At 34.0% G+C, this 16,940-nt stretch overlaps 1 protein-coding gene across 3 annotated transcripts in view; it reads right to left on the minus strand.

Moving 5' to 3' along the window:
• The window catches only part of DENND1B (DENN domain containing 1B), a 250,313-nt gene that overhangs the window by 19,240 nt on the left and 214,133 nt on the right, over positions 1-16,940 (minus strand). For all 3 annotated transcript variants that reach the window (XM_057314807.1, XM_026480715.4, XM_026480714.4), the window contains 2 exons: positions 13,958-14,014; positions 13,017-13,121 (listed from right to left, as the gene is read on the minus strand). In XM_057314807.1, coding sequence (XP_057170790.1) covers positions 13,017-13,121; positions 13,958-14,014 — 162 coding nt within the window. The remainder of the gene's footprint in view (positions 1-13,016; positions 13,122-13,957; positions 14,015-16,940) is intronic.

Consider the following 16,940-nt stretch of genomic DNA (forward strand, 5'->3'; position numbering starts at 1 on the left):
GTGGAGGGATGTTAAGAAAGCCCAAAATCTGAGGCACAGGGGCACATGGCCTGCCAAGAATGGAGCTGGACTACAGCACAGAAAACCCATAAAGCTAGGACCAAGTAACCAGCAACAGAAGTTAGTTGTTGGAGGAGGAGCAAAAATATTGAGAGTGATCCCTACGTGACTCTGATATAGCTAAGGGTGAGGGAGAAACACTAAGAAAAACCCTCTAGAACCTCCACTAGAAGTAGTCCACTCTGAACACAAGATAATAGCAGCCTACTGCAGGTCATCAGATATCAACAACAAAATCCAAACCAGTTCAACTCGTGATGGATTCAATCTCTATACTAACAGCATTTAAAAGAAGAGTCTTGGTCATGTCTGGGTGTAAGTACTATTTAACTTATTCTCTACTGCTTTTTCACACATGCGGTCCAATACTCAAGAACTACCAGACATAAAGACTAAGAAAAAAAAAAAGATGGACAATGTGCATAAGCAGATGAGATGACAGCAGAAAGATGAAATCCATAAAAAGAGTCAAACTGAAATGACAGAAAGAAACATAAGAGATGAATTCTTTTGATTTGCTCATCAGTAGACTGAAGAAAAAATATCAATGAACATTAAAACATATCAATAGAAATTATCCAGACTTAACATTTCTATACAATAACAGTGAATTATCTAAAAAAATTAAATAATTCCATGTACTATAGCATCAAAACAATACAATACTTAAAAATAAATTTAACCAAGGAAGTGAAACATCTATACAACAAAAACTTTAAGACACTGATGAAAGAAATTGAAGATGACACAAATAAATGGAAAGATATCCCATGTTCATGGATTGGAAGAGTTAATATTGTTAAATGTCCATACTAAAGAAGGATTTATAGATTCAATGCAATGCCTCTCAAAATTCCAATGGCATTCTTCACAGAAATGGGAAAAACAATCCTAAAATTTGTATGGAACTACTAAAAGACCCTGAATAGCCAAATTAATCTTGAGAAAGAAGAACAAAGCTGAAGCATCACAATTTCTGATTCCAAAATATATTACAAAGCTACAGTAATCAAAATAGTATGGTACTGGTACAAAAACAGACATAAAGACCAATGAAACAGAATCAAGGGTCCAGAAATAAACCCATACAGATATGTCAACTATTTTTTATAAGGGTGCCAAGAATACTCAATGATGAAAGGATAGTCTCTTCAATACATGGTGCTGGGAAAATTGGATATTCACACACAAAAAAATAAAACTGCATGAACTGTACCACTCACAAATATTAACTCAAAAATGCATTAAGGACATAAACGTAAGAAACCATAAAACTCCTGGAGGAAAAACCTTCTTGAAATTAGTCTTGGTAATTTTTTGGATATGACATCAAAAGCACAAGCAACAAAAAGAAATATCAAGCTTAACTACATCAAACTAAAAAGCTTCTGCACAGCAAAAGAAACAATTAACAAAATGAAAACAATCAATAAAATGAAAATTTCTTCCATCCTCAAGGAATGGGAGAAAACATTTGCAAATCATATACCTGATAAGGGGTTAATATACAAAATATCTAAGGAACTCATACAACTCATACAATAGCCAAAAAACCCCACAAATAATCCATTTAAAAATGAACAGAGGACTTGATTAGACATTTTTCAAAGAACACATACAAATAGCTATCAAGTGGATGAAAACGTGCTCATATCACTAACCATCAGGGAAATACAAATCAAAACCATAGTGAAATATCAACTCACACCTGTTAGAATGGCTATTATGAAAAAGACAATAGATAATAAACACTGGCAAGGATGTGGGAAAAAGAGAACTGTTGTGCACTGTTGGTGAGACTATAAATTGGTGCAATCACTATGGAAAACAGTATGAAGATTCCTCAAAAAACTGAAAATAGAACTACCATATGGTTAGCAGTTCCACTTCTGGTTATTTATCAGGAGGAAATGAAATCATTGTCTCATAAAGACATCTGCACCCCATGTTCATTGAAGTGTTATTCACAATAGTCAAGATATGGAAACAACCTCAATGTCTATCGATGGATAAATGCATAAAGAAAATGTGGTATGTATACAACAGTGTATCATTCGGTCATTAGTAAAAAAGAAAACTGCTACTGATGACATTGATAAACCTTGAGAACATTAAGTGAAGTGAAATAAGTCAGACAGAGAAAGACAAGTACTCTCTGATCTCACCTGTGTAACCTCAAAAAGCCAAGCCCATAGAAACAGAAAGTGGGTTGGTAGTTGCCAAGGGCTGGGAGTGGGAGAAATGAGGAGATGTTGGTCAAAAGGTACAAACTGCCAGTCTTGAGATGAATAATTTCTGGAAATCTAATGAACAGCGTGGTGACTATAGTTAACAACACTACAGTGTATACTTGAAAGTTGATGGAGAGTAGGTCTTCAATGTTTTCCCCATAAAAAGAAAGAAATGGTAATTTTGTGAGGTGAAAAATGTGTTAAGTAACCTTATTGTGGTAAACATTTCACAACATATACATGTACCACATCTAAAAGGATTATCCAAACTGAAACACAAAGAGAAAAGAGAACAGGAAAAACAAGTGCAGCAGCAAGAGCAACAAAACTGCAAGAAAAACCAGAGTAGAGCATCCAAGCGCTGACGAATGGGTCTAATTCTTCCTGTTCTCAACACACAGTAGGTGTTCATTACAATTTTGTGAAGGTTGCTGTTGTAGCGGATAGAATAGAAACAGTATCACCTAATACTTACTACATTTCTAGTGAGTGTTGGGAAAACAAATTCTATCCCTACACTAGCCCCAATCTCCACAATAACTGTGGGAGTGGACACAGCTTTCATCATTTTACAGATTCTTTCTCTAAGAGGATTAGTGAGGTTAGGCAAGTTGCTCAAATTCAAATACCACGCAAGTGGCAGAGCTGGTATTCTGGTCCAGGTTTGTTATATTCCAAAGTGCAAGATCTTTTACACTTCCACATGGGGCCTTTGTACCTAGTTATGAATGGGATGTAAAGAAGTGAAAAGGAAGAATAAATACAAAGGTCAATGAAGGAGAGTCTTTCTGAATTTGTAAATGATGGTCCTTAGTAAGGTGATAGGTGGTAAATGATCTTGAAAGCAGTCCTTGGACATAGAGTTCAGGGGAGGTACATGACCTTGAAAACTGTAGACTATCGAACAGCAGATAGGTAGTTTTTATTGAATTGAATTAGTTTCTCTGTCATGGTGTTGTCCATTGGGTCTACACTGCACCATTAATTACACTAATGGAAGCTTATTTTAATTAACATTAAGTTGGGGACTATTCTAGAATTATACTAAAGAAATCTCCATATTAGATTTTAGAGATACAATATTTGAAATCAGAACTGACCCCTTTACAGAGTCCTTTTACTGATGTTAGGAAGTTTCCTTTAAGAAGTTTTGACTTCCTTTAAGTTGGAAAATACTATATCGAAGTCATCCTAGAAACACAAATTATTTCTCCATTGTTAGACATTATATACAACCCACCCAATGGCAGCATTGTACTAGCTATTCTGAAAGGCTCTCTCTCACTGAAGTGTGTTAATAAATGAAAAGAAGACCATGTATTCACAGTATTCATTACTCATCTGTGTTTATAAGCAATATGACTGTGAATTAATACTTTCAAGCCAATTTTTCAGGACAATTCATATGCCAAATAATTATGTTAACTATAAATATTTAAAATAATTTTTTTTGTTCTTTAACATTTGTAAAAGCAAAATTTAACAAAGCTCTTGCAGTAACTTTCACTACTGAGAAATTATTGATCAGCATAAATATAAGAAGTTGTATAACACTATTAAAATTATTCTCAAAGCAAAATAGAAAAATAAATTTTTTATAAATGGCAAACTATTTGTAATTTCACTTTTGCTGACAGGATTTCAATATTTTAACATTTAAAAAGGTTTCTTCATGCACAACAAGTCCACCATATTTTCAATAAACCAGAATTTGGTTCTTCTCACCAAATGATGTGAAGATGATTTTTCCAGCTGGAATAAACAATTAAAAAGTCAGCAATGATCAACAAAATAATATTATTTCCAGCCACCTTAATAAACTATGTTTGTAAAAAGCACATAACTGAAGATTGAAATATTTGATTTTAAAATAATTATAGCTGATTTTATTTTTCAGATTATCATATCAACATGTCATAAACATAAATGTGTATATGTGTGGAAGGAGTCTTAAAATGGCTTCTGTGTTGAATGCTGCAAGAATCTTAACAGAGACTGCAATTACTCTATATGCATTTTGGTTTCAAAAGCATTATCTTACAAATATCAAAGCCATTAGTAAACGCAAAGAGGGAATAGACTTCTGTGAAATGACCAGTAATAAACTCAAACATTAGAAAAACCATAAAGAACTTCTAGAGAAGGCTGAAACACAGCAGTCCTATTTTGTAACTGGCAAGAGGGCACAGGCTAACTTGTTAGGATATTTATGTATAATTCTAATATTTTATGTTCTGTATCAGGAAATATAACAATGTGTAGAAGACATAAATCCAGTTCAAATTATAATAAGATTCTATTATACTCTTGTATTTACAATCTACTGACATTCCCGGAAATTTTTCTCTCTTGAGGGACATTAATAGGCAGCAGCAGTAACCCCAACAAAGAAAAGACTGGCTTCCTCTTTCATCAACACTAACATTGATCTCCTACCAACCTTAAAAGCAGTTCTAGATACAAAACAGGAAGAACATCATCATTTTTTATCCCAGGATGCCTGGCAGAACACAAGAATTTGTCCATTAAAAAACTGGGTGCTTCTGGAATAGAGAGCTATTGTTAATTTCACTAAAAGCCCTTAAAATAATTAAAGAAGTAACAGGGAAAGCTCTAAGTTAAATAGAACAGAAAATAATGAGGAAAAATATTAGTCATGTGATTACTGATATAAAGTCTAGAATGGTAATACTCATTATATTTACTAAAAGGAAAACTGAATAGCTTTGTTTTTGTTTTAAGACTTTGAAATAAATGACATACTCAATTGTGGCAATAAATTTGAAGAGTAAAATTGTAACATTAGAAAGGTACATTTCAACCTAAAATGATCTCATAATATATATTGAACATGTCCACATAACTGAGACTACCTTCCACTATGTCTTTTTAATATACCTGGTATTGTTTAGCAGAACTAAACATTTAAAAAACGAAGTCCCAGCCAGTTACTGAAAGGAGTTGGTTTTGAATTATTTCTTTGAAAAATGCTCTTGAATAATTTTATGACAATATAAATGTTTCAATGTGTATTTTATTGCATTTCTAAAAGAGACTATTCTGGAAGGCAAATTTTATAATTACCTTTTTTTTTTTTTTTTTTTTTTGGTCTGTAACTATTATCTTTCAATGAAAGACAGTATTATATAATGCCCACTAGAGGGCATTCTTGTAATCCATAACTGAATTGGGGGGGTGGTGGCAGGGTACAGATTTAAACTATAATCAAACTTGACATGTTGGAAATTAATATTATTTCAACAGAAAACAACAGAGGAAAAAATAAATTTCTTTAAAATTAAAGATATGTACCCATATTTTTCAAACTGGACTTAAAAGATCAATTTTATAAATTAGTGAGATTAGTATCAATTAGACTAAATACATGCTATGTCAAAGAGTGACTTTGGGAAAGAGACTACTAGAATGTGTTTTCATTTAGGCAATATTTTTTGTGGGCATACGTTAATAGAAACACGTTTACTTATTTCAAAATATTTTTATCATTTGAAACTTTCTAATAGATTTTATCACTTTAATTCAACAATTTAGCTTGATCATCATAATAGTATTCTCAATATTAAGCCAAATCATAGAAAGTGCTAAAAAAAAATAAGGATTTTTTTGCTTATCATGATTTAGCTAAACTTACTGTTACTATTTTGTAAAATTTACATTAAGTATTCTTTCCGGTTATCTGGGCCCTCCTCCCTCATACACCCATTTCTTCCCCGTCTCCCCAGGTCACTATTATCTTTTCTCATTGTGATTTGCGATCATTTTTTTCTTGGTAAGAGGAAGCAAGTGGTGTCTTCCCTCTGCAAACAATGACTATGTCATTTCTTTCTTGACTAATAAAGCCAAGCTACTGAATGAACTGTATTTTTCCAAAGATCCAACAAGTGTGCCATTTGCTGAAATCTATTATGTCACCTGAGTGACAAATGCTATCTTTAATTACATTCATCTGATTCCCAGAGTCCACTGAATTCCAATGAAGAAAAGAGTGTCATAAACACAATACCATAAACCACATCCTACTAGGTATGAATATCCCATCATTTATTAGGCTTAGGAACTAAATAATTAAGATAATCTAAATTTTTATCTTAAAAATTTCACAGTAACTTGACTGTGACATTCTAAAATATGAAATTTGTATCTGTAAAATGTAAACCTCCTGATTGCTCATATTTTTTAAAACATGTTTATTTAATGGGATGTCTTTTAAGTCCCCATTCAACCAAAATGTGGCTTTGAAATGCCTTACTTGCAAGTCTCTAGATGCCAGAAATGTATATATAAATACTTAAGTACATTCTTTAAAGATGAAATTATATTACTTGTTAATTATAAAATGAGCTCATGGCTGTTGTGCTATATTTCATAAATCCATTATGACTGATGAGCCATTAAATACATAAGGACTCAAAATGATAGCATAGCTTCTTTTACAGTGTGTATATCATCTATAGTAGGTAAAATGGAAAATCACATAGATTACATTTTATGGTGTAAATATCTTCCTTATTTATGCATTCAAAAGGTAACTCTTCATACCTGAAACTATTAGTCTGTATGTAAATATATTTTAAAAGCAGGATAAACAATCACTAGCTTAATATTACTTGGTCTTATTAGTAGAAATTGTGACTATTAAACATACTTCTATTTGTAAACACTGTATTTGGGTTAAAGACTTGACTATGTTCCAAGTGTGAGTATTTATCAACAGGCACACTACTTTCTATCATTTTACAAATGAGAAAATAATCTGCCATTCATATTTTCTCATGCTGCTTTTATACAGTTAATTGGACAGGTTAAAAATAAATCTGACCGCACTGCTATTTGTCTCAGACATGAAATAGTTAAGAGTGATATGTGTGCCAGGGTTTTAATAGGGCTTAACAACAAAAAGCTTCAATCCTCCACTTTCACTAGATTTTGTTGCCGTGGTTTTGCTTGCTTAGGGCCATCCATCTGTTAATGTTGACTTGTAATATAGCTAAGCTCCTGCTTGCAGTTCACTAGTCTAGTTGATGTGTGTGTGCATATGTGTGTGTCCTATACAGACATTCAGACACATACACATTACACTGCTAGAATAAGAATGGCTAATATTATTAAAAATGGAGCAGTATCTTAGATTCAACAAATTTTGCACATTTAAAGGAATTTCTTAGAAAACCCCCCAAAATTTTTACAAATAAAATATTCTTAAAACATAATTTTCAGTGACAGCCTTAGTCTAAATGTTGTTCACTAAGACTACACTATTTGTTCTAAAATAAAATTGATGAAAGAAGGTAAGTGTGTAGTCAAGATTAAAACTGTTCTGCACCATGACCGGTGGCAGTATTCTCACTGGACCCAACTGGCCCTGTTTTCAATAAAACCAGAGGAGGATCCTTTCCCTGGAGTCCTGTTAGGCTGGGGCTGCTGCTGGAACTGTCATCTTCACACAAAAGGGAAAAGGGTTGGGCTTTACAAATGTGAAGCCTAATTGGGAGATCTTCATGGCTGTACCCCTGACATTTATTTGAGCCTCATCAACAAAACGGGAAATAACCATACTAATTAGCAGACGAGCACACAAACTACTATTTGTTGGGGTATAGATGTAGATTCACAATCTATTTCAAACATAAGCTAAGTAATGGAATATAGGCTTAAAACAACATACATTTTGGAAAACAACAACAACAACAACATACATTTTGATTTTTGTTCTTTTCTACAGTACCCAGATTAGGAAACTTTCTTTTTTCACTTATTAAAATATACTCTTGGAATTTAAATGACCATAATCTCATTTTCATCTTTTGAAAAACAGATGAAAATAAAATGTTTCATTTATCCAAGTTTAGCTGGAAACTGGAAATGTAAAGTTCTTTACATAGCTGAGATCAAATTCTCAAATGGATAAAGAATTGGGATAAGTAAAGCCCATATTCTTTATTTTGATAACTTTATTGACAATAAAATGACATACTTGAGGTCTTACACACTTAGAAATCAAGAGATTTCTCAGTAAAATAAGCTATATATTTCTTCTCAAATCCTAAATCAGGATCTAAAGTTAAAGTTATCCCTACTTAGAATGAAGACAGACAAATTTAGGGTCCCCACTACTTTAGGGGACTAGAGGATTATTAGTGCCTTTGGACAGTTACTACCAAGAGAGAAGAAAGTCAGTGCCATTGTGATAAGAGACCTGAAGTTCAAGATACGGGTATATGTATTAATGGGTAGCTGCCAATTATTAAGTGCCTATTATGTGGCAGGTGTTTTATATACATTATCCGTAATGCCTATAGCATCTCAGCAAAACGACATGTATTGTCATTACCATTTTATAAATGTAGAGAGTAAGGCTTAGGAACACTGTGTTTTGCTCAATGCCAGATGCTAGTACTTTGAAGTTAAGTCGCTCTGGCTCTCAACACCATACCTTTGTCTCCAACTGCCCCTCCTCCACAAACACTCCACCCAACACAAAGGCTCGACAGTATTGGTTAGATACTTAACTTCTAGAATCAGTCTGTCTGCTTTTCAATCCCTATTCTGCTATTTATTACCTGTAAAACTTTGGCCACATTTCTTCATTCCTTTGCTGTTACTAAATCTGAAAAATGGGGATAATCATTCCCACGGTGCTTGGATTGTTGGGAGTTTTAAATTAATCATGTAATATACACAAACATACAGACAGCCTTGCTGTTAATCAAGGATCTGTCTCTTCCTCACGGTTTCCAACATCACTCTAGTGTACGTCAATGTTAGTCAACTCGGCAAAAATTGAAGCTTGGAAAACAGTAGTAAGACCTCAAAATTATCTGGATCACCAAATCCTAGAGGTCCTACGGAATCTCACTTTTAGGTAACTGAATTTACCACATGGCAAGACTTTTAAAGAGAGTGTGGTTATTTGAACATCAATTGTGAGATGGGGCCCAGAGAGAATGGTCCCTCAGTGAGAGGCTGGCTCTAACATGAGACACTGATGTCAGTCTTCTAGCTCAGTGAGCTTGACAGAAAGAAGAAAAGAATGCATTCTAAGTTTATTTCTACTTGTAGCCTTTATTTTTTTTAATAGTTTCTTAGGAAACTAAGCTGTCTTTGAAAGAGGTATTAATAAACCTGAGTATTTCAAATGATAGACACTGCACAGAAGAGACAAAGAAGGAAAACCAGGTTTCTGTCCCTAAAACAGTGATCCTTGCCTCTCCTGGGTACTTCCACTGGATGGGAACTCTTGGGACCCTGACTTCATCTGCGGATTAAGTGTCTAGCCCTATTTCCTGGAATGGCTGCATGCCTCCTGAACAATTTTGAAAAAATCTTTGTACATCATAAATCATGGTAGGTGTGTTTGTCTCTTCATTTTGGCTGCTAAGCAAGGGAATGGGCCTTAGCTTCTTACTGCGCTAACTTTATCTCTGTCTTGATCTTATCTTATCTAAATTAAATACATTTTAATCTTTTGTTCTACGATTATTGGTAAAACGTCCGTTTATTTTTGGAAACAAGTTGAATATAAACAAATAAATAAGCATAATGTCTCTGACATATTTATTGATATCTAGATTATGCCTTTAACCACATCTAACTATTCCTAGAAATGCTTACATATATAATTGAAAATCTTAATGTGCTTGGACCCTAGTATCATTGTGCTTAGAGAGACAGTAAGTACTCACTGACTTGGAAATAATCATAAAACAGTATCTTCATGGTTCTAGCATCGGCTTCTGTCTCTTGTATAATACACTGGATCATATTTCTATCAAATCATTGAGACTGGATTACCTCCAAAAAGTGAACCAAGGATGATTCTGTGGTATCAGACCACAAAGAAAAGGCAGTAGACTATGCTCGGTCCCTATTGATTTCCTTGCCCAAAACGCAAACAGTGTATTTGAAGCTTATTTTCTATGTAGTCTGTTTGTGTAAGTGGCTCAATTCTCATGTGAGAACTAAGGCAACAATGACCCACTAGGGTAGGCTGACCTTAAACTTGCCAAGCTTCAGGTTTATGGTACAAAGATCCACCCTCTGAGTACTTAAAAATACAGGGTGTTTTTTTTTTCTTTTTTACAAAGATGACTTTTTGGCAAATGGTTATGAGGCAACTGGAGATAGCAAAAATCTTCTGAGATTTTGTCATTGTCCTTAAAACCCTCCTCTGAGAATTGCTTTCCCTGTTCACCCCTACTACTCGCCAGTGTCCTTGATAACATGGTATTCTCCTTGCTTCTCTGGCTAGAGTTGACTGAACCAAGGATTCATGCTTGACCCAAGTGGGCTGATGACATCCTTCCACAAGAAAGTAGATTTGGGAATTGCGGTCCATTTCTGGCAAACGGCTGAACTGAGATCCTGCAAGCACAGTGTCAGGTACATGCAGGAGTTGAGAAAGCCACTCTATGGAATGCACAGTAAACAGGCAGGCAGAGAGAAGAACAAGCCAGGTGAGAGAGACAGAGAGAAGACGGGCTGGGCTACGAGGATGGGGGGTGGGGTGGGGAGGGCTGATGTTCTTCCCTGCCTGCTTTTCCATTTTCTGGTTCCAATCCTACTAGAGAGCTACATACATTCCTATGCCTGACATAAGCAAAGACAAAACATTAGATTGTAATAAATATTGCTGGGTTACAAATGATTGGAAATAAGGACTCTTAACAAATTCAGCTGTTAAAATACATATACACAGGTATATACACCTATTTATACGATGGAACACATATATACAAAGAAACACATACATGGGGAATACACATTGCCTAAAACTCAGATATTTATCACTTGAAAAGACTGCTATTCAGAAATTACCAGCACCTGCATAATAAATCTAAATATGTTGGCTTAACAAATTCCTATGAACCAAGTAGGAAAATCATATTATAATTCTTAAAAGAAAAACCCTACTTCTCTTAATGCTTGTTAGTCATCATTTGTCATGTCCACTTGAAAACCACAAAATGCTAACTGATGAATACAGACAGTCGAATTAATGATATTATAATTAATGATGGCCATGAAAATTCAGGATAAGTATGCAATGAATGTAACCTATTACCCTGTAAGGTTTTCTGTAACTTAATACAATTTTCTCTATCAGAAATTGTCTAACAGAAAACAAAACAGAAATCTGTAATATATTTTATAACTAAATTATCATAGAAATGCACTGCCATGTTAAAGAAAGGAAGATTTAAAAATGTAAATGAGGAGCTGAAAATAGTTTTCCTAACTTAAAACTGACATTTAGGACAGGTGTTTCTCTAATTCAAGTGTTTTCTTTCTATCTTAGGGCATCTGATAAGCAACAAAGATCCCACTCTTTTTCACATAAAAATCTATGCACCATGGTAAATACAACCTAACTGCTCCAATATTAAGGTAATAAACATTTTGCAAAAGTTTTTAAGATGTTGAAGCTTGAGAACCAGTAGGAATTGAACATGCTAGTGATGGAAGAAAAATAGAGAAATTGATTGCAAATCCATCATTAGTTTACAAGATAATACATGTTTTCCAGTTAACAGTAGTAGCCAGAGGTTTCTATACTTGTAGAATTATTCATTGAAGGGCTTATTTTAGGTCATACAATTAGCATTTACTACCAATATGCTATAATTAAGCAATACTAATGCATGGAAAAGATAAACTTCTAAATGGATACACCATAGAGAAGGCCCTTAGTATGGTATAAAAATGGTCCCATGAAGGCAGAGATGTGTTTTGCTTCTCCTGGAACACTTAAGAGTCGTGACTGGTGCACGGTAGGTGCTGAATGATTAAATGAATGGGTTTTCTTTACAAAGGCGAGGGTTTGGGTACAGCTTCACTGGTCTCTCCCCATCCCTAATGACACAGAGGAGCACTTTAAAGCCATCTCTGCTCCTGCAGTATGTGCAGATCCAGGAAAGCTAAGTGACCCTTAGGGATGGGTTCTCATCCCATTCTCCCACTAACTCCTTATAAGTCTTAGGGTAAGTGAGGTGACCATTCTGGCTATCAGCTCCCTCATCTGTAAACTTCAGTGTCTGCAATAAATGAACTATAATCCAGGTGAGAATTCTTTTTAAAAGCTAATTTTCTAAGGCGACTTAAAATATGATTTGGTGTATACAAATTTGGATCATTTAAACCTTCAGAAACATACTTATGAGGCAAAACCAGAGACATATATAACTATAATTCTGAACACTTTCCCCCTTTAGGACAGTATTTTACATAACATCAGCATATAAGTAGAAGCTCTAATTATTTATAGCAAATAAAATATCTGCCTTTAGAATAGATAGGCATATTACTTTATATTCTAATTTCTATAGATGATTTTAACAGCCAAATTCCCATGTATGAATTTCATTTTATTTTTGTAGTAGAAATCTGTGATTTCCCCCTCATCATCAAGCTATTCACACCCTATGGCAATCACATGCTTACCTGTCTCTCTCCCCTTACTGGACTGTGATCTCTATGAAGACATAATAAAGTATGTAGAGACTGATATCTGGAACGATCGATTCCTAATCCTCTTGCAGCCTGCCCAGACACTACCTACTCAATCTTCTTGACTGGAAATACAAGTTTTCTTACCATATGATGAAAAAAAAAAAAAAAAAACAACGAATGGGTCCAAAATTGTTCTTAAAGAATTAACTGAAATTATATAATTTTAGAATTTGGAGACATAAGGGTAAATACACTTACTTGGGCAAGCTTACGCTTTTCTATACTTCCTCCCTTTTCATTGTGTAATGTGTAAACTGGTGTATACTGTACAGAACCAGAACAGGCCCCATAATCTTCATTTTCCTGCACATGAGAAAATATACAAGTAATTATTTAAAAATACTCCTTGTATTACTTTTAGACAAACTATCTGATACAGATGCAAACAGCAAAATAACGCTTCAGATATAAGTTTGAAAAATCTATTTAGGAAAAAAATGCATTTTTCTATATTATAAATTAATAATTTCCAAAATAATCTCTATTTTTAATAATTTGGATAAAATCTATATAAAGATTATTTATTCTCCATCACAAAAATGGAAATTTTAAGTGATATTTTTTCCTCAAAGGTAGAAATTCAACACAACTGACAAAAATCTGCAAAGATATAATACGTAATCAAATCAAAAACACACATACGTACACATAGATATTCATATATATGCAATATTCTAGATTCAAATACACATCTTCAAACAGGATCTTTTATAAATTAAGAACATGCTTCAAATTAAAGTAGCGACTACTGGAAAGATCCTATAAAACCAAATGATGGCATTTCTGGCTTAATTCTGCACTGGAGATCATCTTTTTAAAGAAACTCTCAGCTTGAAGCAAGAATTTCAATTGCGATATCAAGGCAATCAACTTTATGAAAACATACATCCTGTTAAAGCATCTTTGAGGATCTCCATTGTTCTGTGATAAAATATGCAAACAATAAAGAGATTATTCAGTGGATGCATATACGACGGCAGATAGTTGCCAGAGGGCTTGTTATGAAAAATACATTGCTGAACAAAGGGCTAAGCATATTTCAAACGTCATTAAAAACATAAATCTCATGTGATTTGTAAAGTATAAGCTTCAAACTAATGCAAGAATCAAGGAAGAATGAAAAGAAGAATATGACATACCTTGTGTTTTAGCTTACTCTTCACTTCCTTTATTCCCTGCTTTGCATGATTTTTTGCCTAGAAAAAGGTAACGCAAGTGTCTGGCTCAGCATGGTTCTGTTACCATTTGAAGAGTAAGCAGAGGAGACCTCACTCCGTGAAACTTGCTAACTTCATATTATTTAGAAAAAGAACAAATTAGAATCTAAAACTTTATTTTCAGGAAGACCACACCACTTACTATTATATCTAAGTTAGTGGAAACATGATTAGGCTCTATTTGCATACTACTATCGTACAAAAGCTAACATTCAGCTTGTTCTGCGTCCTAATCTATAGAAAACACGGGAGTCAACCAGATGACTACTGCCCAGTCTTAATCTGAAATTGTGATTAACTGGGGGTGAAAAGGAGAATGCACATCATCACAGCAGCAGGCTATCTGGGCAAATGTCTGGACTTTAAGAAACTCAGGCAACTTTACAAAGCTTTATTAAAGTGCTCTTACAGGCAGACACAAGTTTTTACTAGCAGAGATGTCTTAATATTATGGCTATTTCATGTCCAGTTTTTCTGGTACAAATTAAGTCACTTAACAAAAGTTGCTATCCTCATGCTCAATAGGGAATCTGACTGCAGCGTTTGAGCTGCTCAGGTCCTGATGTGATTCCTGTGGAATATAACTAAAGACAACTAACTGGGGACCTTCCTTAAGCCTTGGCCTTTATTCCACTGGAAATTCCCACTCAGAGTGGCCAGAGTGGAAAAGAAAGGAAATTCACATTTACGTTGCGTTTCCTCAGTATATGACGATGTGCTGGGTACCTAGCATGTATTAGCTCATTTAATTACAAGTAATTAATCACAAGTCTTTGAGGTTAGTACTATTATCATTACATTTTACAAATAAGGAAAGTGACTCAGAGGGGATCAGTCTATATAGCTAGATTCAAATCTAGGTCTATTTCATTTCTAAGTCCAACTTCTCACCATCACAAAGAAGGAAGAACTAAGGTTTTTAAAATATATCCACGGAATATGGATTGCCTTGCAAGAGAAAAGGCAGTAGGAGTCTCATTCCACAGACATGGAAACTAAAGTCATAGGGACTTAAGACTTTCCAACTCTAGTGTTCTTGCTCCTTCTACCAAACCATCCTGCTTTTAAGTTATTTTTAGGAAGAGCGAACACATGTCTTCCCAAGTTCATTTAGGGGAAGAATCTTATTTCTTTCCTGTTAATATCTGTAGTACCTAATACAGGATTTGGCATATAGTAACTGCTCAAATAATGTCTTGAACTCAAATAAACTATTTCTTTATTGCAAATGAGACAAAACCAAAACATATTACACACAGTAAGAGATAACTTAAAAAGGCAAATAACACTAAATTGTATTTCCATGGTTCTTTAGAATTAAACCATTTTCACATTCATTGTTTTATTGGTAAGACCACTTTATCTATTTAAAGGGTCCTGTATTAATCCCTATATTCCCATTAGGTAAAAATGAATAATTACCAAGAAAATATTCCTGTTTCCATCTCCTGGAATTTGTATCCATCTTTGTTCTTATTTTGTCTATATTCTAATTTATCTAAATATCCTCTGTTCTTTGAAAATCCACTTGTTTCACACTAATCTTTTCAGATGTTCCAAAGTGTATAAAGTTGAATCTAGTGTCAGTCATGGTTCTGTGATTTATGTACTGATTCATTTAAATGACTGTTGCCCTACCTCCTCCACTGACCTCTTTCAGACTATCTGGAAGATGGGGTACAGGTTCTCTCTATCCTTTTCAATACCAAGTTGCAACTAAGCAAAAAACAAGTATTCTCTACAGAGAAGCATCCAGTAAATGGCTTTAGTTAATAATTAAAAATAAAAACCTAACAAGAAAGTTGACTCAGAAAATCTTCTAGCCAAATCAATTATGTATTCACTTTAGTATTATTTTTAGATTTGTAAGAAAAGTATACATGTTAATTCTAGTTTTCTTTATGGTCTCTATAAGCATAGAAAAATGTAAGCATAAAAAGCATAGAGAAAATACTCTCAGCATAGAAAAACTGTTCTAAGAATAGGACAAAACCATTATTTCCTTCAACAAATACATATTCAGTTCCTCTGTAGTATGTCCAAAACACAGAGCAAAGGGACCATGATACAAACATCAAACTAGCAGGGACAGTACCTCTGTCACTCACACTATGAGCCGCACTCACCGCTCTAACTCAAATAACCAGTACAACGCCTAATTCATGAGAGGTACTCAAATAACTTAATGAATGAAACAGTTTAAAACATGGCTCCCAGTTTTTAAAAATTTACTATCTATGGAAAATCAAGTAGATAAATTCTGCTAAACCCATACAGGAGAGGATCAGAAGTTTTGCTCATAGTACTTTGTGGTCAAAGGAGGAAGTTCAAGAGTTCATATTTCAGAATATGAGCGGCCTGGAAAGATACGTTTTAGACACAACTATGAAAGTCACAAACTGACTTTACTTGTCCCAAACCTCTTGACTTCTTGAATCATGTACCACATGATCACAATATAAATGATGAAAGTGATTAAGTATATTCTGAAGACCTCAATTTGCCTGACATTAATTTAGGGAATAATCTTCCAGAGAGCAGAATTTTAACTTGGAAACATTTTACTGTTCTGCAGAAAATAAAACACTCTACTAACTAGAAAGATAAAAATATGAATAATGAATTAAGTTTTCAACATGTTTATTACTGGGTTTTTGTGGAAAATATGAGTGAAATTAAGGAGAAAAACATATATTTAGCAAAATAATACAACACAATTTCTCTAAGCTTGAGAAAAAACTTCAAGTGTTTGTTTAAGGAATAAAATAAAGGGCACATGACTGAGAAACCTTTCTTACAATCTTAAACGAATGTGAGAAACAAGGCTAGGTTGATGTTTCGCATGGCAGCCATGTGCTATTTCATTGTAAAAAAAAAAAAATCTCTCCAACAACTGTATATAAAT

The sequence above is a fragment of the Ursus arctos genome, unplaced genomic scaffold (genome assembly GCF_023065955.2).
Source record: "Ursus arctos isolate Adak ecotype North America unplaced genomic scaffold, UrsArc2.0 scaffold_2, whole genome shotgun sequence".
NCBI lineage: Eukaryota > Metazoa > Chordata > Mammalia > Carnivora > Ursidae > Ursus > Ursus arctos.